Source organism: Megascapheus bottae, chromosome 17, assembly GCF_031878675.1.
Source record: "Megascapheus bottae isolate mThoBot1 chromosome 17, mThoBot2.hap1, whole genome shotgun sequence".
Classification (NCBI taxonomy): domain Eukaryota; kingdom Metazoa; phylum Chordata; class Mammalia; order Rodentia; family Geomyidae; genus Megascapheus; species Megascapheus bottae.
Window position 1 is genome coordinate 11977130 of NC_143525.1, and position 23395 is coordinate 12000524.

A 23395-nucleotide genomic window follows, 5' to 3' on the forward strand; every position below is an offset into this window, starting at 1 on the left:
GCCGTCACCTTCCTCTTGGGGGCCCTAGTGTCTCTGTCTCTCTCTCTCTCTCTCTCTCCTATGGTGATTTAAGTTTGGGGACTTATCCAGTTAGGTTCAAATCTTAGCTTTGTCACTTTCTGGTTCCTCAGTTTCTCATCTGGAAGATGGAAACGAAAATCCCTCCCTCCAGGGTGAAATGAAAAGGTTTTACTGGGAAATTTGTGGCAAAGTAAATTAACTGTATTAGTCATTGCCATCCTGCTGTAGCTTGGATCCTGTTGAAATCCTAGATTCTTTGCTTTTGTGGTTTTGGGTTTGGGTTTTTGAGACAGGGGTTTCACTAGATAGCCCTTGACTTGACATCTTTCAGTAGTCTCCTAAATGCTGAGATGACAGATTTGCATCTCCATGCCTGGCCTAATCCTATTTCTTGTTGAGTCCAGTCTCTGAGCTATCCCCAGCCTTCTTCTCTCTGATCTGTTTCCTGATTTCCTCTGTGTGAATACCCTTGAAAAAGCTTGACTCCTTAACAGAGCAGGTCCAGCCTGGGCACTCAATTCACAGCACCCGGATTCCTGATCTTCATTTCTTTATTGTCTATCCCTAGGGCGGTGCAGGCAGGGGAAGAGCGCCCTTACCCTTACCCCCACCCCAATCAAGCTACATCTTCCATGGTCTGGTTTCCTTTTCCAGAGTCCATTGGGGCCGCAGGGTTTCATCTGGAGAGAAGAGGTTGGATTAGGGGCTTTCTTGCAGCAGGCATGAGATCTTACCCCTGTGACCCCTACACTTCTTAGATCCTACTCACTTAGCCCCTTTGCCTCCCTGACCAGTGAAAGCACCCCTTATTTCTGCCCGAGCTCACGTGTGCGCCCATTCCGACTTGGAGGATTCTGGCTACTTTCACATTTACTTTCTGAGCTCCCTGGGCTTCGGCAGTTTAGTCCTTTGGCCCTCAGCCACTGACACCAGTTGGACGACACCTGAGACCTATGGTTTTTGTAGGACATGGTAGTACCTAGAGTGGGGTGGGATGGCAGAGAAGAGTCAAGAAGCCATAGAGCTAGTGGTAGTGCCAGGTTCCATGGAAGTCTAAGCAGAAACCAAGGGAGGCTTAAGACCCCTTCTGACTACAGTGGCAAACTCAGAGTCTGGGATGTGTTAGGGTCTCTCTTAATCACTACCTGTTGCTGATGTACTCTAGCCTAACAGGACTGGGAGGCTAGGAGATGGGGAGCTTGCCAAGAGCCTAGGCCCAGGGAGATGGTGACCTGGTGCCCTCACCTGGCTGTAGTCCTGTCACTGCCATATCCAGGGACTCGTGGGCAGCCTTGTGCTCTCTATAGGTGCTTCCTGCATGGTCCAACAGATGTACCTCAGTGCTCATGGACAAGCCTGTGGAGTGTGGAATGGGGATTGTGGGATGCAAGCTGGCTGTTGGTTCTCAGCCACGCGCCCCCCCCCCCCCGCCTCCCACCACACCCCCAGGCTGTCTGCCCTCACTCTCACTGTCCTGCTCATCTTCTGTGTCCTCTTTACTCTCCGGGTGGGAGCAGGACCTCAGGTATCTTCCTTTGCTGTAAAATTCCTTACGTTGCTGACTGACATTCTGCTCTATAAGGATGGGACCTGAAGCTTTGGGGAAATGACTTCCATAGGCAGAGGAATCTGGGGAAAACACCAAAACAGAGTCTGTGACAACCAGCTGTGGCCATGTAGTCCATACTCTCATCTCAGTTACGTCTCTTACTTTGTCCTCCATATTAGGAAACCTTCAGTGACCTTTCCATTCTCAGTGGTCTTCTTGGTGTGTGTGTGTGTGTGCGCGCTGGTACTGGTGCTGGCCCTCACTCTCTCATGTGGCTCCCCTTATCCCCCAAGTTTGGTGCTTTACCACTTGAGTCACCTCCACTTCCAGTTTTTTGTTGATTCCTTTGAGATAGGAGAGTCTGGGCCAGCTATGATCTGTGATCCTCAGATCTCAGCCTCCCAAGTAGCTAAGATTATAGGGCTTTCTGTTCTTCACCTTCTGATGGCCACCCTGAGTAGGGACTCCACTCTTGCTGCCCTCTTTTTTTTTTTTTGGGCCAGTCCTAGGGCTTGAACTCAGGACCTGGGCACTGTCCCTGAGCTTTCTCAAGGCTAGTGCTCTACCCACTTGAGCCACACCACCACACCTGGCCTTTCCTGTATATATGATACTGAGGAATCAAACCCAGGGCTTCCTGCAAGTTAGGCAAGCCCTCTAGCAAACTCCAGGCCCTGTCCTATTTTTTTCCTGGGATCACCTTCTATGACTGTCTCTGCCAGACAGCAGGACAGTAGGCCCTGCTACAGAAGACTATGGTGGTCAAGTGAGGAACATAAAATCTAAGAGGAACATGGACTTTGAAACTGGCACTCGACTACAAAGTCTTTTGAGATCCCAGAGCTTCCCACTGCTAACCGTTGGCATTTCCGATGCGACTTGAAGTCCCTGGACCAGTCTTGTCTTTGATTTCTCTGGTCAGTCTTCCTGTCCAGTCTCTCTCCACAGGCTTGGGCTTTGGATTTATCATCACACCTTGAATACCACTACTGATGCCAGAACTACTCTCACTGCTGTCCATGTCATTGTCCAAAGGCAGGTTTTTCTGAGCTTTGAGAAACTTCCCTTCGTTGTAGTGTATCTTGCGATGCTTGTCAAAATCACTGGAGTCTATGGACCAATGTGAGAGCTTGGCTTTCTTGACAGACTCTCACTAAAGCCTGCCCTTTCTCCTTTCTCCTTCATTCCTTCCTTCTCTTTTTCTTTCCTCCCTCCTTCCCTCCATCTATCCCTCCCTCCCTTCCTTCCTTTGTGCCACAACTAGGGCTTAAACTCAGGGTCTATGCACTCAAGCTTTTTAGCTTATGACTTTTTGGAGGTAAAAGTCTCCTGGGCTTTACTGCCTGGGCTGGTTTTGAACTATGATCCTCAAATCTTAAGTCTCCTGAATAGCTAGGATTACAGTTACCAGTGAGCTACCAGTGCCTGGCTGAAGCCTTCCCTTTCGATTTAGTGCCCATTCCCCTATCTGTATCTCACGTGTCTTGGAAAAATCATCTGTAGTCCTCGAGTTTCTGTTATCTCCATACTGGAGGACCTTGGGGAGGAAATTGTCCATTGTTGCAAACCTGAAGGGAAGGGAGACTAGTTGGGGATGCAGAAGGGAGAAAAACATAATGGGAACAGGTGGTAGGATGGACCAAACTAGCAGATTCCACCCCCATGGGTCCTGGTCAGACTTGATAGGCATTTTTTTTTCTGTATTGGGGCTTGAACTTTAGGCCTGGGCACTGTCCCTGAGCTCTTTAGCTCAAGGTTATTGCTCTACCACTTGAGCCACAGCACCACTTCTGGTTTTCTGGTGATTAATTGGAGATAAAGAATCTCACGGACATTAGTGCCTGGGCTGAATCTGGATACTTTGATCTCAACCTCCTAAGTAGCTAGGATTTATAGGCATGAGCCACTGGCACACAGCTAACAACTCTTATCTTCCACTGAGCAGCAACAAAGTTGGAAGAGGAAGTGTGACTCAGGTGGTAGAGCACCACCAATTTGAGAACACTAAGGGACAGGGCCCAGGCTCTGAGTTCAAGTTTCAGTACAAAAAATATACCCCTCTATTTTAGAGGGCAAAAAGAAAACGAGCTGCATGGTCACATTTCAATGCATACCTCCACTGACAGAACACTCACTTCTCTGACAGTGTTTCCGGAGTCACCTTGAAGGAGGGCCCCGCAGATAGGTCCTCATCACTGTCCTGCATCCTGCAAAGAGGAGCAGTGCCAGGATTGGGGCAATATGGAGTCCCCAGGTCCCTTTGTTAGAACAAAGAATAATCTCGGTGGAAAACCCGACCAAGGGCTTGGCACCTGTGGTAAGGGGTGCTGGGCTCATCCACCTTCATAAAGCCATAGTCTTTGTCAGAAGGGTGGTAGGTAGCCAGGATGTTCATCTCATCCCAGCGCTGAGACTTCCTAAGGTGGGGGAGAGAACATAACCGAGGGGAGGGGGAGGAGATCGTTCAGTGGCCCGTTCCTCCCGTTTCCTCCTCAGTCCCTTTCAGAGATGAGGGTCAGACCAATGACGACCTTGATCCTGTGTGGCTACGATTTGTTGGGCATCTGATGCTGTACCAGGGACCAGAAATCTGATTCCCCACCCAGTTGCCCTCAGAGATTCTCCCGGCCAGCTCTCAGGAACCCCGCCCCTTTCTTCATAGCTCCGCCCCTTCCCATGGCTCCGCCTCCTGGGTGCTGGGAACTCCACCGCAGTCTCTGGTTAGCCTTTTAAGAAGGGGGAGTGTTTCTTACTTCTCCACAGCGGGTGATTTCTGCACTAATGTGGAGCTGCTGTTTTTTAGGATGCTCCGAGGCCGCTCCTCACAGCAGGTAGATCCGGAGTGCCCACTGCACCCCGGGCTGAGCCCGCCGGGGTCGCAACTGGACGCCCCAGTTATGCCGGGGACGCTGGCTCGACCAGGGGTGGTGGCGGGCCCAAGGCCATGGCCAACCACCTCCCCAGGCCAGGAACCGAGGGTCAGGACTCCGTCCGAGGGCCGGCTGGAATTAGGACAGGGAATTACGATGCCCCCGGAGTACAACGGAGGCCCAGAGCCTTGAAACGCAGCCGCCCTCGGGGGCAGTCTGGCGTCGGCGTCCGTGGCTCGGCCCCCGCCGGACCCTTCCCTGGTGGTCCTTCCGGGGATCTCTCCCTTGACGCCACCGGCAGCTCCAAGAGACCCCGTCTTGTCCATGGCCCCACCCGGGGACACGCGTTCAGTCCGCCCGGCCCGCCGCTCCGCTTCGCATAGCCCCGCCCCAGCCGCCCTCCTCGCCGGGGCTCGGGTCGGGGTCCGCCCCGCCTCGGCTTCCCGAGAGGCGAAGGGCGGACGCGGGACTCTCGGGATCTCAGGCCGAGCGCCCCGCCCGAGGGCTCGCCCGGCCCAGCGGTCCCACCCAGAGATTTTCTTTGTTTGTCCCAGCGACTGGTTCCCGCCCTCCCCCGGCCATCACCGCCCTCCCCCGAGCCAGCCAATCGTAGGCAGGGGGCCGGGCGAGGCCGCGCCAGGTCGGAATTGTGACGTGCCCGCCCCAGCCCTGCTGAGCGGGGGCGCCGGGGGCTGGGCCGGGGGAGCGGGAGCGCTGTGGTTCCAGGTTGCCTGTCGGGGTTTCTTTGGGTTATCTGTGGCCTTCAAACCTAGGAGCTTGAAGCGGGGCGCCGGGGGCTCACGCCTGCCATCCTAGCTACTCGCGAGGCTGAGGTCTGAGGATCGCGGTTCAAAGCCAGCCCGGGCACTAAAGAACGTCAGCCTCTCCTCTCCAGTTAATCACCAGAAAACCGGAAGTGGGGCTGTGGCTCCAGGGTGGGGCGGGGCCCTGGGGCTCAGGAGCTCAGGGACAGCGCCCAGGCCCAGAGTTCAAGCCTCACCACCGACCAAAAAAAGAAAGAGTTCGCTCGGAGTTGGGCTTGACGTGTCCGCGAGCTCCTCCCGCCGCCATCTAACGTGCTTTCCTCTCCGGACAGGAGTGATGTAATGTGAGGGGGGACTGCGACTGCGACACTTCCGGTGTGGACGACGGAGACCCCCACTTAGCGAGCTACCGTTTTTCGGTGTCCTCGACACCGATTTTACTGCTCCAAATCGAGGACCCCGTCACCTCCCCCCCCCTCCCGAGCCCCCCGCCGTCGAGCGATCACTTCAACGCGGGGGCGGCGCCCTCGAGGATGCCGTCGCAAAGCGCGTCTGGGCTCCCGCAGCCTCCGTCGCAAAGATGCCTGCGGCGGGCGTGTCTTCCACCCAACGTCGCAAAAGCTCCTCATCTCGCCGTGCCGTAAAGCAGGCCTCCCGACCCGGTCGTCCTTCCGTTCCTACCGCGGTATCAGCTCCCTAGCTCATTGCCCGGCAGTGCCGTAAAGCACATCTGGCCCCAGCTCCCTCCCCCGCCCCCCGCCCCCCGCCGTATTCCCTTAGGGTGTCCGCCGCGGTTGCCACGGTGCCGCCAAGCGCGGCTGTCGCGCGGCCCCCGTGTCAGCGGCGATGGCGGCGGGGTCGGTTGGGAGTGGGGGGTCTGGGGGAGGCCCCGGGCCAGGGCCGGGAGGGGGCGGGGGCCCCGGCGGCGGCGGCGGGCCGGGGCCGGCGTCCAGCGGGGGTCTCGGCAGCGGCGGCGAGCTGCACCCGCGTACCGGGCGCTTGGTGAGCCTGTCGGCCTGTGGGCGGACGGCGAGGCGGCAGCAACCGGGCCAGGAGTTTAACCACGGGCTGGTGCTGAGCCGCGAACCTTTGCGCGATGGACGCGTCTTCACCGTCCGCATCGACCGCAAGGTGCAGAGCTGCGACCGCGAAACCGAGATGTGGAGGATGGTGGGAGGGGACCCGAGGGAGGCGAGGCAGGACCGCCCCAGCCCTGGGCATCCAGAGGGCACGGCGGGGGGGCGAGGAGGAAGAGAACACGAAGCAGACATTCAGCCTCAAGGAAAGGAGACAAGGAAAGGCCACCGCGGCCCACCCACTAGAATGACTGGGGAACAGACCTCCTGGCAGTTTTGGAGGGATGGAGGAGAGAGATGGGACAGAGGTGTGATGGCAAGAGGGGAGACATAACCCAGGGAAATACAAACTATTGAAGGGCACACTCGCAGATAGGGCCAGGAAAATGGGCGAGGAGACCCAGTCAGAGAGAGGGAGGCATGTTTGATTTACTTGATCCCGAAGGATTTGGGAGGAGAGTGGATCCGGGTGAGAATTAGGAGGAGTAAGAGAGATGTACAGAAGCAAGACAGGTATGGGCGTTTGAATTTGGGTGTCTGATGAGCCATTGAAACAGGCACATTAAGAGGAGGCTAAAGGGTGGAATTTAACCTGATTGGTGGGAGGGGAAAGTAGTGTAAACATTGAGTACTTGAGTATGAGGAAAACTATTATTCACCGGCACTGGTGGCTCGCCTGTAATATTGGCTACTCAGGAGACTGAGGACCATGGTTTGAAGCCAGCCCCGGCCAAAAAAGTCCCCAATTAACCCCTCAAAGGCTGGAAGTGGCACTCTAGCTCAAGTGGTAGAATCTAGCCTTGAGTACAGAAGGACAGTCCAGGCCCTGAGTTAAAGCTCCACAACCAACAAAACAATTATTCCCTCCATAGTATCACTGAGGAAATTACCGGTGGGCCTGATTTCTGGGTTAGCATCTGAGAAGTGTGCCATGATGCCAGTGGATGTGGCTTCCAGTAGTGGGAGACGCACTGAATCTTTGTCCACATCTCTCATCTTAGGTCAACTCCTGGAGTGGCTCCATTGAGATTGGGGTGACAGCGCTGGACCCCAGTGTGCTGGACTTCCCAAGCAGTGCCACAGGACTGAAGGGGGGCTCATGGGTAGTGTCCGGCTGCTCGGTGCTGAAGGATGGGCGCTCTGTGCTGGAAGAATACGGCCAGGACCTGGATCAGCTGGGCGAAGGGGACCGTGTGGGTGTGGAGCGCACAGTTTCCGGGGAGCTGCGGCTCTGGGTGAATGGGCGGGATTGTGGTGTGGCTGCCACAGGCCTCCCTGCCCGTGTCTGGGCTGTTGTGGACCTTTATGGCAAGTGCACGCAGATTACAGTGCTTCCCCCTGAGCCAGGCTTCAGCCCCCCTACTCCCATCCCTACACCTCCCCTAGAGCCCTCAGCCCCCCCTGAGGATTCTGCCTTGGCTCAACAGGGGACCTCTGGGGATGAAGGTAAGAAAGCAGTTAGGGTGGTGTTGGAGGGATGGGACAGAGGGCAAATGCAGTGGCAAGCTAGCCTGGGTGTGGACAGGGCCATTGAGCCTCCACAGTCTGTTGTTGGGGAGAGCAGGGTGTAGAGGAGAGGGCCTCCTGGCTGTGGGCTCTGAACCCTTATTCCCCTCCCGTCCTACCTGGTCCCCAGCCTTCATGGTGCCCCCAGCGCAGGCCCGGCCGGAGACGTTTCCTAACAGCCTTGAGTCGCATAATGGTGAGGGCTTCGGGGAAGGTCAGGGAAGGGGGAGTGGGCAGTGAGGTGGATAAGGGTGGGACCTTAACAGAGGGTTAGGGAGAGAGTTCCCCAAGCCAGAGGGGGTAGGGTTTCACCTCAGATGTCCTCTCTCATCCTGCCAATGTAGACTTTGCCAGCATGGAGCTCTCTGAAGTGGTGAGCAATGCCATCCTATCCGCCTACAATGGAGGGCTCCTGAATGTGAACCTGAGCTCTCCTCCAGCAAGGGATGGACTGGGATCCAGCGGTGCTGCTACCTCACCTGTCCTCACCTCCAATGACGCCCTGCTCTTTCATGAGAAGTGTGGCACCCTCATCAAACTCAGTAACAATAATAAGACAGCTGAGCGCCGCAGGCCCCTGGATGAATTCAACAATGGTGTTGTCATGACCAACCGCCCGCTTCGGGACAATGAAATGTTTGAGGTGTGCAAGATCCTGAAGTCTGACAGGGCTGCCTGCTCTGGCAGCTAAAAGTGGGGCTTAACCATTGATGCCTAGAGGGTAGGAACTGGGGAGAACCATGGGCTGAAAATCTCTTCTCTACATTTCTTGCCTTTCCCATCTGCCATCCTTCAACCCCAGATCCGTATCGACAAGCTTGTGGATAAATGGTCAGGCTCCATTGAAATTGGTGTCACCACTCACAACCCCAACAGCCTGGAATACCCAGCCACCATGACCAACCTCCAGTCAGGTACCAGCCCAGAACAAGGGGAGAGCTACAGCTTGGGGGTGCTGAGGAGAAGGCAGCCTATACCCAGGTTTCTATCTTCTCTCAGGCACCATCATGATGAGTGGCTGTGGGATTCTGACCAATGGCAAAGGCACCCGCCGGGAGTACTGTGAATTCAGTCTGGATGAGCTGCAGGTAAGAGTGGGTCACAGCCATTCCAGGGGAGCCCTGGGTACTCTGTTCTGTGTGGGCAGCCCACAGTGTTCTCTGTTATCTAGAGGAAGCCCCTTGGTGTTCCTTTTGAAAAGCCAAGGGTAGCTCAACAAACTAAACGCCTATATGTTAGATATGGTGGCATATGCTTATGCTTGTAGTCACAACTACCTGGAAGGTAGAAGCCGAAGGATTTTGAATTATAGGCCAACCTGAGCCTATGTGAGTTCCTCTTTTAAAACTGTCCAGTATGGGGCTGGGAATGTGGCTTAATGGCAGCATGCTTGCCAGGTATGCATGAAACCCTGGGTTTGATTCTCAGTACCACATACATACACAGAAAAAGCCAGAAGTGGTGCTGTGGCTCAAATGGTCTAGTGCTAGCCTTTAGCAAAAGAAGCTCAGTGCCCAGGCCCTGAGTTCAAGCCCCAGGATTGGCAACAAAAAACAAACAAAAAAACCCTGTTGAGTACTGGTCGCTCATACTTTTAATACTAGCTACTTTGGAGGCTAAGAAAAGAAGGATTAAAATTTGAGGCCAGTAGCCCGGCGTGGTGGCTCACACCTGTAATCCTAGATACTCAGGAGGCTGAGATCTGAGGATCAAGGTTCAAAGCCAGCCTGGGCACAAAAGGATCTGAGACTCTTATCTCCAATTAACCGCTAAACAGGAAGTGGGGCCGTAGCCTTGAGCTGAAGAGTTCAGGCACAGTGCCCAGGCTGAATTCAAGCCCCATGACCCACAAAAAAAAAAAAAAAAAAAAAATTGAGGGCAGCTGGGCAGAAAAGTTCTTAGGACTTCTTTTTCTCCCTCCTCCTCCTCCTCTTCTTCCTCCACCTCTTCCTCCTCCTCCTCCTCCTCCTCCTCCTCCTCCTCCTCCTCCTCCTCCTCCTTCTCCTCCTTCTCCTCCTTCTCCTCCTCCTCCTCCTCCTCTTCTTCTTTGTGGTTGATTGTGGGGTTTTGAACTCAGGCCCTGGGCACTGTCCCTGACCTCTCTTTTATTACTCAAGACTAGCTATGTACCACTTTGAGCCATGGCACCACTTCCAGTTTTCTGGTGGTTAATTGATGATGAGTCTCATAGACTTTTTCTGTCTAGGTTGGCTTTGAATCACAATCCTCAGATCTCAGCCTCCTGAGTAGCTATCATTACAGGTGTGAGCTGTCAACCTGGCTTTTGAGACCCCTTTCATAACCCATAGTTGTGTTTATTGGCATGTGCCTGCCACCCCAAGCTATGTGGGAAGCTGAGATTGCAATGTCAGACTAGCCTGAGTCGAACAGTGGAGGAGACTCCCTGTCCACAGAGGGAAGCTGGATGCAGTGGTGTGCTCTAGTTACTATGGGAAGCCTAAGTAGTCAGATCAAAGGTCATATACACTCTTAGGCAGGAGACAAGACCCTGTCTCAAACATAACCAGTGGAAAAATAGCTGAAAGCATAACTAAGTGGTAGACTGTCAGCCTAAAAAGCATAAAGCCCTGAGTTTAAGTCACTATTTTTTTTTTTTTTTGCCAGTCCTGGCGCTTGAACTTGGGGCCTGGGAACTGGGCGCTGAGCCTCTCTGTGTTGGGGGACAGCACTCTACCACTAAGACACAGCACCACTTCTGACTTTTTCTGTGTATGTGGTACTGAGGAATTGAACCCAGGGCTTCATGCATGCTGAGCCACGCTCCCGGCCCCCTAGTACCACTTTTTTTTTTTTTTTTTGCCAGTCCTGGGCTTGAGCTCAGGGCCTGAGCACTGTCCTTGGACTTTCTCAAGGCTAGAGCTCTACTAATTGAGCCTCAGCACCACTTCCGGCTTTTTTCTATGTATGTGGTACCGAGGAATCGAACCCGGGTCTTCATGCATGCTAGGCAAACACTTTAACCACTAGGCCAAACTCCCAGCCCCCTAGCACCACTTTTAAATACCTTATAAATAGAATGGCTGGGGTTGTGGTGCATGACTCAAGTGGTAGAGCACTTGCCTATCACATGCAAGGTCCTGGGTTCAATACCCAATGCTACAAAAAAGCTCCTTTTTGTTGGGGGTGGGGTGAGGCATGGGCTTGAACTCAGGGCCTTGGCATTACCTCTAAGCTCTTTTTTTTGGGGGTGGTGGGAGTGGTTGTGGTTGTGGAGCTTACTTGAATTCAGGGTCTGGCACTGTCCTTGAACTTTTTTTTGCTCAAGGCTAGCACTCTACCACTTGAGCCACAGCACCACTTCCAGTTTTTTTTGTGTGTGTGGTATCAAGGAATTGAACCCAGCTTCACGAAGCATGCTACGCAAACATTCTACCACTAAGCCATTTTCCCAGCCCCATGCCTGGGCTGGCTTTAAACTAAGATCCTCAGCTCTCAGCCTCCTGAGTGGCTAGGATCACAGGTGTGAGCCACCAGTGCCCAGCTGAAAACAAGTGCCTTTTTTTTTTTTTTTTGTAGTACTGGAGTAGAACATTGACCTTTCACGTGTAAGGCACTTTGGTCTCCCTCTGAGCTATACCACGAGCCTGTGGAATAATTACTGTGTAGGAGGTTGAGATTTGAAGTAGTTTCTTCTTTTCTTTTCTTTTTGGTCAGTCGTGGGGCTTCAATTCTGGGCCTAGATGTTATCCCTGAGCTCTTCAGCTCAAGGCTAGCACTCTATCACTTTGAGCCACAGCACCAATTTCAGTTTTCTAGTAATTAATAGGAGAGGAGAGTCTCACAGAGCTTAGTTTTTAACTGCGATCCTCAGATCTCAGCCTCCTGAGTAGCTAGTATTATAAACACAACCCACTGATGCTTGGCACAAGAAGTTTTTTTTTTTTTTTTTTTGCCGGTCGTGGGCTTGAGCTCCTTGGACTTTCTCAAGGTTAGAGCTCTACCACTTGAGCCTCAGCACCATTTCTGGCTTTTTTTCTATGTATGTGGTACTGAGGAATCGAACCCAGGTCTTGTCTGTCTGTCATTGTGCTGCTGACAGTCATGAAAATACCAGTGGAATGGGATAGTGGAAAGACCCAGGACTACTCTAGACCTTGACTGTCACTAGATTCCAGACTGAGCTGTTTTTCTGCTTTGAATAGGAAGGTGACCACATTGGCCTGACAAGAAAGTCCAACTCTGCTCTGCACTTTTTCATTAATGGCATTGACCAGGGTAAGAGGACACTGAAGGAGGCCTTGGGCTGGGACTGTGGTTGGGTCTGGTCTCTGTCTTCCTGTCATCCCTTCTTCTGTGGTTCTTGCTTTCTTAGACTCTCCACTTCGCCTCTGCAGGTGTGGCTACCCCACTGACACCTCCGGTAGTCTATGGTGTTGTAGACTTATACGGGATGGCGGTGAAGGTGACCATCGTTCACAATAATAATCACAGTGATCGTCTTCGTCGGAACAATGCCATCCTGCGGGCACTGTCACCTGAGGGTGCTCTCCGCCGTGCCACTCCTGCTGCCCAGGCAGAACCTGAGCGCTTGCTCTTCCACCCCAACTGTGGGCAGAAGGCAGCTATTACCCACGAGGGACGCACTGCCCTGAGGCCCCAGTATGGCCCATGGGGTGGGGAGAAGCCTACAGAAGGGGCTGTACTGGCATTGGGGCAGGGTGGACACGCAGAAGCCCGTGGGGGTCTGGTTTGGGGGGTCCTGGACAGAAAGATGGGGAGCTTCTGGAGCATGAGGTCTGGTTGGTGGCTTAGGGCAATGGTATGGGGCAGCTGTTGCTGGGCTAAGCCTTGATAGACTCAGGGTGTGTTGGGATCTGAATTCCTACTTTCTGTGTTCTCAGTGCCACTGATGACTTCAACCACGGCGTGGTACTGAGCAGCAGAGCCCTTCGCGATGGAGAGGTGTTTCAGGTGCGCATTGACAAGATGGTGGACAAATGGGCTGGCTCCATTGAAATCGGTGTCACCACCCACAACCCTGCCTACCTCCAGTTGCCCTCTACTATGACCAACCTGCGCTCTGGTGAGCTCCTGAGGAGGACAAGACTGGGTTTGTTTGGGTCCTAGCTAGAGAGGAAGTGATTCCTACATTCCTGGCCTTTATTCTCTTTTTCCTTTTCTCTGTCTCTGTCTCTGTCTCTGTCTCTGTCTCTCTCTCTCTCTCGCCTTTGTTCTTCAGCTCTTGAGTGCTCATGCTCTCTCACCCCCCCCTCTTGTGCTTGTGTGTGCTTTTTTTTTTTTTTTTGGTGCCAGTTCTGGGGCTCTAACTTAGATGTGGGCATTGTCCCTGAGCCTTTGTGCTCAAAACTAGCTCTACCACTGCTTTTTTGGCAGTTGTTTGGAGTTGAGTCTTCGGCATTCTTTCCAGGGCTGTGTTATAACTGCTTCCTGAGTAGCTGAGATTCTAGGCATGAGCCCTTGGTACCCAAGGGCTGATACTGAAGCTTGAACTTAGAACCTGGGTGTTTTTTCCTTAGCTTTTCCACTCAAAGTTAGTGTAACTAGCACTTTACCATTTGCGCCACAGCTTTTTGGTGGTTAACTGGAAATGAGTCTCCCAGACTTTCTTGCCCGGGGGCTGGTTTGAACTAGGATCCTCAGATCTCAGTCTCCTGAGTAGCTGGGATTATGTGTGTGAGCCCCTTGCTTATACTTGTGCAAGCTCATCTTGTGGGCTGTCTAAGGAACTGAAAGACAGAAGCCAAACCTTAAAGGAAAGACAGGGTAGGCTCTTGGTGGTGGGGAGGAATGGTTGAATGCTGTCACTACTGTCCTTCTCATGCCCTCTGTCACTCTTGCCCTCATAGGGACCTGGATGATGACCGGGAATGGGGTGATGCACAATGGGACAACCATCCTGGATGAATATGGGCACAACTTGGATCGCCTCAAGGTGGGAGAGTGGGCACCACTGCCTGGGCAAAGTAGTAGGGCAGCCAGAGAGGCGGGGTGGATACAGGCTCAGTCCAGGTAGGAACTCTGCCTGACTCCTCACTCCAGCCCCACTTCTTCCAAGGCAGGGGACACGGTAGGCGTGGTGCGGCGGGAGGACGGGACTCTCCACTTCTTTGTCAATGGAATGACACAGGGTCCTGCTGCCTGGAATGTACCCCCGGGTGTCTATGCTGTCGTTGATCTCTATGGCCAGGCGGCTCAGGCCACCATTGTGGACGACTTGGGTGAGGGCCGGGCAGGCTGGGGCATGGGTTAGGGTGGCTTTGGGAAGCCTTACACCTGAAAACTTAATAGGGGATGTTCACTTTCGCAGAGGTGCCTCCTGTCCCTGAGCCACTCTCTGAGGGGAATAATCAGGTGTCTCCAAGCTCCCCATCCTCAGGGGCAGGGGCCTCTGACCTGCGCTTCCACCAGTTGCATGGCAGTAATGCAGTCATCACTAATGGCGGCCGCACTGCACTCCGCCACAACTGCCGTAGCGAGTTCAATGATGCTATCGTCATTTCCAACCGGTCAGTCTCTGCCCTTGGATGTCTCCACTGTCCTGTTGTTCATATAAGCAGGGCCTCAGTGATCCCTAATCTCCCTACCAGGGCCCTGCGGGATGGAGAGCTGTTTGAAATAGTTATTCAAAAGATGGTGGACCGCTGGTCTGGCTCCATTGAGGCTGGTGAGTGGCTGTCTGTGTGTGAACATTTAGGGGTGCTGGATGCCTGCGGCCCCCAGGTCAGCTCTGACTTCTGCTCTCTTCTCCCAGGAGTAACTGCAATTAGACCCGAAGACCTGGAATTCCCCAATACCATGACGGACATCGACTATGATACGTGGATGCTGAGGTGAGGCTCTCTGCTCCCGGGGTCAGCTTGATAGGGCTGAGATAAACTGACTGGGATCAGGGAAGCAGGGTTTAGGCCCAAGGAGTAAATCTAGGGGATCTGGCTGCCTCTTCTGCTCAGTTCTGGAAAGTTAGGGATTCCAACTAGGGGAATCCCAAGGGTAAAAGAGATGTGTTTCTACCTCCTAAGGGCCAGGAGTTTGGCCTAGTGGTAGGGTGCTTGCCTAGCATGCATGAAGACCTGGGTTCGATTCCTCGGTACCACATACATAGAAAAAGCCAGAAGTGGTGCTGTGGCTCAAGTGGTAGAGCTCTAGCCTTGAGGAAGCCCAAGGACAGTGCTCAGGTCCCAAGTTCATGCCCTGGGACTGGCAAAAAAAAAAAAGGCCTGATTAGACTAAAGACCAAGATCAAGAAATATGCGCGTGCACATGCGCGCGCGTGCACACACACACACACACACACACACACACACACATCCACTGACATGCTTACTGAGCTGGACCCACCCTTTCTGCCTTCCCCACAGTGGCACAGCCATCATGCAAGATGGTAACACCATGCGCAATAACTATGGATGTGACCTGGATGCACTGGGCACAGGTGCCCGAATTGGCATGATGAGAACTGCCAAGGGGGATTTACACTACTTTATCAATGGCCAGGACCAAGGCGCTGCCTGCTCAGGCTTGCCTCCGGGTAAAGGTGACTACTGTGGCTTCCAGCCTGCCCCACTTGGTTCAAGCTGCCTGGACTCTCAGGCTTCTGATGCTTTCCTTTTCTACACAGAGGTGTATGCAGTAGTGGATCTCTATGGCCAGTGTGTTCAAGTGTCCATCACCAATGCTACTGGCCCCATGGATAACAGCTTGACGACCAGCAACACTGCCACTGAGAAGTCATTCCCCTTGCACTCCCCTGGTACCTATGTGGGCCTGACAGAACATGCTATAGGCTATAGGAGGGAATGGGGGGGGGGCGGGGAGAGGGAATTTCCTTTGATGACAGGCAGCTCAGAAAGAGGGGACTGCCCTGGGGCACAGAGCCTGGTTGTTTCCCTACCACCCAGAAGCCAGAATGCTATGTTGGGACATCGTGTTATGATGAATGGTTTAGGTGCTTCTTTTAGCGATATAGGATTTTTTTTTTTGCCAATCTCAAGGCTTGAACTCACGGCTTGGGCAATGTCCTTGGGCTTTCTTAAGGTTAACACTCTACCATTTGGGCCATAGCACCATTTCTGGCTTTTCCTATGTATATGGTACCAAGGAATCGAACCCAGGGCTTCGTGCATGACAGGCAAGCACTCTACCACTATGCTTTACTCCCGGCCCTGTGATATAGGATTTGAATATAGGGACCCCTGAGTTTACTAAGCTGGCATTCTGCCACTTGAGCTACATCCTCAGTCCTTATTTGCTTTAGATAATATCTCAAGCTTTTTTTGCCTGGAACTGGGGCTGGCCTGGGACAGTAATCCTCTCATGTTTGCCTTCTGTGTAGCTGAGATCACAGCTGTGTGCCACCATGCTAACTTTTTGCCCAGGCTGGCCTTGAACTAAAACTCTCCTGGTTTCTACCTCCTAAGTCACTGCATTTGCGGGCCATTTTAGGCTAGGCCTAAAATGAACATTAGCACTTGAGGTCTTAGTGTCGGCTTCCAGTTTCATTCAAAAGCTTTGCTCTGTATCTTACCTGAAGCTAGTTGCCCTAATCCTCCTCCTTTTCCTGGCCATCTACATCTATCCACAGTGGCTGGTGTGGCTCACCGATTCCATAGTACGTGCGGCAAGAATGTCACTCTGGAGGAAGATGGCAAAAGGGCAGTGCGTGTGGCTGGCTATGCACATGGCCTCGTCTTTAGCACCAAGGAGCTCAAAGCTGATGAAGTCTTTGAGGTGGGTTCCAGAGATGTGAGCAGGGGAGGGAGAGCTGGATCGTCCTTCAGAAAGGGTCAGCTGCTAGACACGGTGGCTCGCACGTGTAATCCTAACTACTCAGGAGGCTGAGATATAAGGATCAAGGTTCAAAGCCAGCCTGGGCACAAAAGGACCTGAGACTCTCATCTCCAATTAACCTCTAGAAAATGGGAAGTGGTGCTTGGCTCAAGGGTAGGGCAGTACCCTTGAGCTGAAGAGCTCAGGGACAGTGCCTAGGCCAGAGTTCAAGCCCTGTGACTTGCAAAAATAAATAAATAAATAAAAATAAAGCTGATATTCTCTGTCCCCTAGGTGAAAGTGGAAGAACTAGATGAAAAGTGGGCAGGTTCTCTCCGGCTAGGACTGACCACACTGGCCCCAGGGGAGACAGGTCCTGGAGCAGGTGGTGGTCCAGGGCTGCCTCCATCCCTGCCAGAGCTCCGGACTAAGACTACCTGGATGGTGTCCAGCTGTGAAGTGAGGCGTGATGGGCAGCTCCAGAGGATGAACTATGGCCGGAATCTCGAGAGACTGGGGGTGAAGCAGCTGACGCCAGGGCAAGGAGGTAGGAGGTGGGGAATGAGAGTGTGTCACAGAGCAAACTAAGCGTCTGTCCTGTTCTTCCTTCCACCTAGGTGGGGAGCCGGGTGGGTATTCGTCGGGGAACTGATGACACGATGCACATCCTGGTGGATGGAGAAGATATGGGGCCTGCAGCTACTGGCATTGCCAAGGTAGACCTCAGCTTCCTTGGGGTGAATGTGTGGGAGTTTTGTGTTGATCTCTGACTTCCTCGGCCTTATCTCTGTCCCCAGAATGTATGGGCTGTGTTGGATCTGTACGGGCCAGTGCGTAGTGTGTCCATTGTCAGTTCCTCAAGGATGGAAGAGCCAGAAAGTACTCAGCCTCCCTCCCCCAGCTCCGACACTGGCAGTGAGGGCGAGGATGATGATGAGGGCGAGGAGCGTGGCCTAGGAGTAAGAGATTGGCAGGGCCTGCTGGGCCAGGGCTAAGCAGTTGGTGGGCCACTGGGGGAGAGCCAGGCTCTCCATGGTTCTCCAGTGACTCACAGAAGCTCATGTGCTCAAGCTCTGTGCACATTCTAGTGGAGAGGGTGGGTCAGGCCTGCCATTGGTCTCTGGGGCAGTTCAATATCTTCCTCTTTGCCAGGACCAGAACCAAGTGGGTATTATACCCACAGCCCTCGAGTTCCTGGAGAACCATGGGAAGAATATCCTTTTGTCCAATGGGAACTGCACAGCCACGCGGGTGGCCAGCTACAATCAGGGCATCGTGGTCATCAGCCAGCCCCTGGTGCCCCAGCTTCTGGTGCAGGTGTGTACTTGGCCTCCTTCTGCCTGGCTCCTCCTGCTCCATTGTGATCCAGGACTTCCCGTAGTGGAAATTTCACCTACAAACTGAAAGATGTAGTTTGCCCAGTGACAGAAGCCTCTAGGAACAAGAATCCTTATGCAGGTGATAGTAAGATGAAGGCTTACAAAAAGCTATAGCTTATTGGGGAATGTGGCTCAGTGATAGAGTATTTACTTGGCATGTCCCAAGTCCTGGGTTCCATTTCCAGCAGAAAGGAGGGTGAAAAAGAGGGCCAGGTACCACTGACTTATGCCTGTAAAAATCGCTTCTTAGGAAACTGAGCCAGTCTGCCAGCCTGAGCAAAAATGTTCCAGATACTCTTTTTTTTTGCCTGTCCTGGATCTTACACTTAGTGCCTGGGCTATGTCCGTGAGTCTCTTTGTGCACAAGGCTAGCAGTCTACCACTTGAGCCATAGCACCATTTGCAGCTTTTTCTGTTATGTACTACTGAGGAATCCAGTGTTGGGCTTCATGCATGCTAGGCTAGCACTTACCACTATGCCACATTCCCAGCCCCCACCCCATATACTCCTTTTTTTTCAGTTCCCCTCCCTCCCCCTCACCCCGTCATGAGGCTTGAACTCAGGGCCAGGGCTCTGTTCCTGCGCCTCTTTGTGCTTAAGGCTAGTGCTCTACGACTTGAGCCACAGCACCACTTCTGGCTTTTTCTGTTTCTGTAGTGCTGAGGAATTGAACCCAGGACTTCATACATGCTAGGCAAGCATTCTACCACTAAGCTACATTCCTGGTCTCCAGATATTATTTTTTTTTCTATTGTCAGAGGGGTTACAGTTACATTTGTCAGGTAGTAGCCCAGATCTTCTTATCTCCAATTAACTAGCAAAAAGCTGGAACTTGGAGGCATGGCTCAAGTGTTAGGGCAGTGACCATGAGAACAAATGACTGAGTGCTGAGACTCTTGAGTTTTAGTTTAGCCCCAGTAGTAAGAGCATTCTCTCTCTCTCTCTCTCTCCCTCTCTCTCTCCCTCTCCCTCTCCCTCTCTCTCTCTCTCTCTCTCTCTCTCTCTCTCTCTCTCTCTCTCTCTCTCTCTCTCTCTCTCTCTCTGTCTCCCCCCCCCCTCTCTCCCCCTCTTCCCCCACTCCCTCTGAGGTTGTGCTTTCTAAGAATCATGAAGGGTAGTATCCTAGGTCCTGGCCCTGACTGTGGAGAAAGGCTAAGTGAGTGGCCTCTGCCCAGGAAGCCATGGTTGTAGATGAGTTTCTTTTCTTGCAGATACGGATAGACTTCCTAAACCGACAGTGGACATCTTCCCTTGTCCTGGGAGTCATCACCTGCCCACCGGAGAGGCTCAATTTTCCTGCCTCTGCCTGTGCCCTCAAACGGGCAGCTTGGCTGTTGCGAGGCCGAGGTGTTTTCCACAATGGTCTCAAGGTAAGGAGGGAGGCAGAGAGAGAATGGTGAGAGACATGTCTCTAGTAGCAAAGGAAGCCACAGCCCTGGGGGTAGGAGCTCGGGTCTGAAGGGGGCAGGTGTGTGTGTGATAAGCATGTGATATTTACATCATCACTTTTAGGCCTGCCTCATACTCATTTTTTTTTTTCTTTTGCCAGTCCTGGGGCTTGACCTCTGGGCCTGGGCACTGTCCTTAGGCTTCATCAAGGCTAGCACTCTATTACTTGAGCCACAGCACCACTTCTAGCTTTTTTATGTGAGTGACCGAGGAATCAAATCCAGGTCTTTGTGCTAGGCAAGCACTCTACCACTAGGCCAAACTCCCAGCCCCCTGCTTCATACTCTTGTGCCTCTACTGTTACAGTTGGGCTAAGAGAGGGAACTCTACATAATGAAATTGTAGCACGTTCTCAGGGGATGGTGAGAGTGGAGGCATAGTGGAGAGATGGGCGCCAGAAGCCCAGTGAGGACTGGATGGCTGCTGGCCGAGTGAGTCTGATGTCTGGAAGACAGTAGTTTTCTCTTCCCAGATCTGTGAGAAGTTTGGGCCAAATCTGGATACATGTCCTGAAGGTACCATCCTGGGACTGCGGCTAGACAGCTGTGGGGGGCTGCATCTCCATGTCAATGGGGTGGACCAGGGGGTAGCTGTGCCTGACGTGCCCCAGCCCTGCCATGCACTTGTGGACCTCTATGGGCAGTGTGAGCAGGTTAGTAGCAATGGAGCTGGAGAAACTGGGAGGTTCGTAGTCCACGGAGGAAATGAGCAGACCCTGGGGGACTGAACAAGCTCTGGCTGACCACTCCTGGGCCCTACAGGTGACAATCGTCAGTCCTGAGCCAGGGGCTGCCAATGGGAAAAGTGCTGGAACCCAAGGAGACATGGAGAAAGCTGACATGGTGGATGGTACGTATGCCTGCCCAAAGGGAGCATGATCCTACCCTTCCTCCCTCCCTCCTACTCAACTCTGGTTCTTTTTTTTTTTTTGGTGGGTCATGGGGTTTGAACTCAGTCTGGGCGCTGTCCCTGAGCTCATCAGCTCAAGGCTATCACCCTACCCTTGAGCCAAGCCCTACTTCCAGTTTTCTAGAGGTTAATTGGAGATAAGAGTCTAAGGTCCTTTTGTGCCCGGGCTGGCTTTGAACCTTGATCCTCAGATCTCGGCCTCCTGAGTAGCTAGGATTACAGGTGTGAGGCACTGCAGGTGTGAGGCACTGTAGCGGCCCAACTCTGGTTCTTCTAGCTCCTCCTACTGAGACCTCTGTTCCTCCAGGTATCAAGGAGAGTGTATGCTGGGGTCCCCCACCCACTGCTAGCCCTCTAAAGAGCTGTGAGTACCATGCCCTTTGCTCTCGCTTCCAAGAACTGCTGCTGCTTCCTGGTGAGTTCTGGTCTCCCTAGAAACCACCTCCTTCCCACAGCCAGACTAGGGGCCATAGCCAGGCCCAGAGCCTGGCTGAGGGGCAGCAGTGGGGTTGAACCTAAGTTTGTCATTGCCCCACAGAGGGTTATTTCATGCCTCCACCGAAGCGTAGCCTGTGCTACTGTGAATCTTGCCGGAAGCTTCGAGGAGATGAGGCCCACAGGCGCAGAGGGGAGCCCCCACGGGAATATGCCCTGCCCTTTGGCTGGTGCAGGTTCAACCTCAGGTATACTTTCAGGCTTTTTCCCTACTGCTTTTTTCCATCTTGTGGAAGAGTCCCAGGAGGAGGTGCATGCGAAACTAATGATTGTTCTTTCTGTGTAGAGAATGAACTTGGGGACACACATGCATGACTTTTGTCCTGTCTGCCTATCCTAGAGTGAATCCCCGCCTGGAAGCTGGGACACTAACCAAAAAATGGCACATGGCGTATCATGGGAGCAATGTGGCAGCTGTGCGAAGGGTGCTGGACCGAGGGGAGCTGGGAGCAGGTATCGTGGAGCAGGCAGGGGGGGAGCAGGCTGTCCTGGGAGAACTGTGCTGACTCAGCCGTCCTCACAGGAACTGCTTCCATCCTGAGCTGCCGGCCCTTGAAGAGCGAGCCTAGAGTGGGGTTTGAGGAGCCTGGCGAGAACTGTGCACCTCCCCGGGAGGAGCAGCCCCCTCCAGTGCTGCTCTCGCCCTCCCTTCAATATGCTGGGGCCGAGCCCCTGGCCTCCAAAGTGCAGTGAGTACACTGGATCGGGAAAACCCATGGTCCCTTGGGTCCTTTTGATTTGTTACTCCCTCTCTTCCTACCCTTGTTTACTGGTTGCTGCTTCTCCAGCTGAGGCCTCTCCTCACTTACCTTAGTGTTGGAAAATTAAGAACCTTGCTCTTGTGAAATTTGATATATAGATATAGATAGATAGATACACACAATGTCATATATATATATATATATATATATAACTACTCAGGGGATTGCGATCTGAGGATCAAGGTTCAAAGCCAGACCAGGCACAAAAGGAACTGAGAATCTTATCTCCAACTAACCTCTAGAAAATGGGAAGTGGGGTTGTGCCTCAAGGGTAGGGCAGTAGCCTTGAGCTGAAGAGCTGAGGGACAGTGTCCAGGCTGAATTCAAGCCCCATGACCCACCAAAAAAATAAATAAGAGTCTCACAGACTTTTGTGCCTGGGCTGACTTCAAACCTCAATATTTAGATCTCAGCCTCCTGAGTAGCTGGAATTACAGGTGTGAGCCATGAGGTAACAGCATCTGGCCTCTCCAGAGTGTATAGCTTAATTTAGTCTAGTTTTTTTTTTTCCTTGCCAGTCCTAGGGTTTGAACTCAGGGCCTGAGCCCTGTCCTTGAGTTTTCTCAAGGCTAGTGCTCTATCACTGAGCCACAGCTCCACTTTGGCCTTTTTCTGTGTATATGGTACTGAGGAATCCAACCTAGAGCTTCATGCATTCTAAGCAAGCACTCTACCTTTAGGCCACACTCCCGGCCCGTCTTAAGTATTTTTTAAAGTGATAAGTCAATGCTGTGGAAACGAAGACAGTGAGTGAAGTAGATGAGAAGTGCACTTGGAGTGGCTATATTGTTAAAGAGGGTGGTGTCAGAGTGGGCATAAGGTGAGGTTTGAGTGAAGGCATGAAGAGGGTGGTGGAGCTAGCTAAGCAGGCTCTGGGAAGGAAAAAACGTTTCCAACAGAGTACCTACTGCTGGAGCTGAGTCCTTTAGGCAGGAATATTTCTCAGGAAGAACCAACTCTGTAGTGAGAGGGATTAGCTAGGGGAACTGCAAGGGGACTAGAAGGCCTCAATCCCCTAACTCTGCAGTGTCTTGTGTGTGACCCCCCCTCCCCAGTTTTGGTAGTGCTTGGGTTTGGATTATTTCTGCTTCCTGTCTGACAGATTCCGGGACCCCAAATCCCAGCGGACGCACCAGGCCCAGGTGGCATTCCAGGTGTGTGTGCGCCCTGGCTCCTACACCCCTGGCCCTCCTTCTGCTGCACTCAGAGAACCTCCCGACCCACACTTCAGCCCAGCCGAACTTGAGTGGGTCACAAAGGAGAAGGGGGCCACACTCCTCTATGCCCTGCTGGTACGGGTGGAATGAGGGGTGAACCGCCACTACTACAAGCACAGCTGGGCCTAGGCCCTGGACTCTTCAGTGAAGACTGACTGCCTCCACCTCATTCCAGTGACTCATGGCATGCACAGGTGCTGTTCTGGCAGACATGGGAGCACTAGGCAGGCTCTCAGATTCACAGCTCCAGGCCCTGGATCCCTTCATGCACTGACTTGGGGAACGTGACTCCCTGTTACTCCCCTCCCATATTATTTATTTCCGGTTTTTTTGTTTTGTTTCTGGTTACTGTGAATTCCAGAGGGATCTCTCCCTGTGCCCACACAAAGCTGCTTTCTCCCGGGCGATGGGGTGGGAGTGGGGAAGGAAGGGCGGGCCCTAGGAAGGGGCGGGCTCTGTACAGTTGATACTGACTCTGATTTCTAAGAGCCAATAAACGCTCTCAGAGTATCTGCCTCCGCCTCTGTCTCGCGCGCCGCTCCGTGTCCGCGATCTCCAGGTGCAGAGCTCCGAGGCTGGCTAGCTCGCGGCCCGAGACGGCCCCGACGCCCACTCCGTCCGTCCCGCAGCGCTTCCGGGGCTCCCTCTCG

General features: G+C 53.1%; 2 protein-coding genes across 11 annotated transcripts; one reads left to right on the forward strand and one right to left on the reverse strand.

Annotated features, from left to right (window-relative positions):
• Positions 1 to 554: 554 nt before the first annotated feature.
• On the reverse strand, positions 555 to 5338 carry LOC150051048 (uncharacterized). 3 transcript variants are annotated; one of them, XM_090349709.1, is made up of 9 exons: positions 4324 to 5338; positions 3883 to 3987; positions 3706 to 3777; positions 3050 to 3138; positions 2429 to 2680; positions 1492 to 1650; positions 1267 to 1377; positions 848 to 1000; positions 555 to 701 (listed from the first exon to the last, which is right to left on the reverse strand). In XM_090349709.1, exons 1-9 carry the CDS (start codon positions 4764 to 4766, stop codon positions 643 to 645), a joined length of 1443 nt encoding a protein of 480 aa, XP_090205835.1. In that variant the 5' UTR covers positions 4767 to 5338; the 3' UTR covers positions 555 to 642. The 3 variants fall into 3 exon arrangements, with proteins under 3 accessions (XP_090205835.1, XP_090205834.1, XP_090205836.1); XM_090349708.1 differs by having other exon boundaries at positions 1486 to 1650; positions 4324 to 5041; XM_090349710.1 differs by lacking the exon at positions 848 to 1000 and having other exon boundaries at positions 1486 to 1650; positions 4324 to 5040.
• A 697-nt stretch (positions 5339 to 6035) lies between these two features.
• On the forward strand, positions 6036 to 23382 carry Neurl4 (neuralized E3 ubiquitin protein ligase 4). 8 transcript variants are annotated; one of them, XM_090349702.1, is made up of 30 exons: positions 6036 to 6335; positions 7282 to 7726; positions 7917 to 7982; positions 8131 to 8429; positions 8589 to 8700; positions 8786 to 8874; positions 11950 to 12022; positions 12142 to 12406; positions 12649 to 12830; positions 13615 to 13700; positions 13824 to 13986; positions 14076 to 14274; positions 14356 to 14432; positions 14520 to 14598; positions 15127 to 15302; positions 15387 to 15518; positions 16350 to 16495; positions 16829 to 17053; positions 17152 to 17250; positions 17332 to 17493; positions 17687 to 17851; positions 19126 to 19284; positions 19836 to 20015; positions 20125 to 20212; positions 20580 to 20687; positions 20811 to 20955; positions 21108 to 21220; positions 21291 to 21456; positions 22631 to 22682; positions 23305 to 23382. In XM_090349702.1, the coding sequence occupies exons 1-30, from the start codon at positions 6051 to 6053 to the stop codon at positions 23326 to 23328; spliced, it is 4560 nt and encodes a 1519-aa protein (XP_090205828.1). In that variant the 5' UTR covers positions 6036 to 6050; the 3' UTR covers positions 23329 to 23382. The 8 variants fall into 8 exon arrangements, with proteins under 8 accessions (XP_090205828.1, XP_090205830.1, XP_090205823.1 ...); XM_090349704.1 differs by lacking the exon at positions 23305 to 23382 and having other exon boundaries at positions 7282 to 7473; positions 7708 to 7726; positions 22631 to 23255; XM_090349697.1 differs by lacking the exon at positions 23305 to 23382 and having other exon boundaries at positions 22631 to 23255.
• Positions 23383 to 23395: the final 13 nt, after the last annotated feature.

Excerpts from the sequence above, each read along its gene's own strand:
- LOC150051048 (XM_090349708.1), bottom strand. The coding sequence starts at position 4,766 with ATGGACAAGACGGGGTCTCTTGGAGCTGCCGGTGGCGTCAAGGGAGAG. Across the intron at positions 2,681-3,049 it reads AGATGATTTTTCCAAGACAC|ACTCCAGTGATTTTGACAAG; the intron begins GTGAGATACAGA and ends ATTGGTCCATAG. Across the intron at positions 1,001-1,266 it reads AGTGACAGGACTACAGCCAG|GTACTACCATGTCCTACAAA; the intron begins GTGAGGGCACCA and ends ACCCCACTCTAG.
- Neurl4 (XM_090349697.1), top strand. The coding sequence starts at position 6,051 with ATGGCGGCGGGGTCGGTTGGGAGTGGGGGGTCTGGGGGAGGCCCCGGG. Across the intron at positions 15,519-16,349 it reads ATTCCCCTTGCACTCCCCTG|TGGCTGGTGTGGCTCACCGA; the intron begins GTACCTATGTGG and ends ATCTATCCACAG. Across the intron at positions 20,956-21,107 it reads TGGTGCAGGTTCAACCTCAG|AGTGAATCCCCGCCTGGAAG; the intron begins GTATACTTTCAG and ends TGCCTATCCTAG.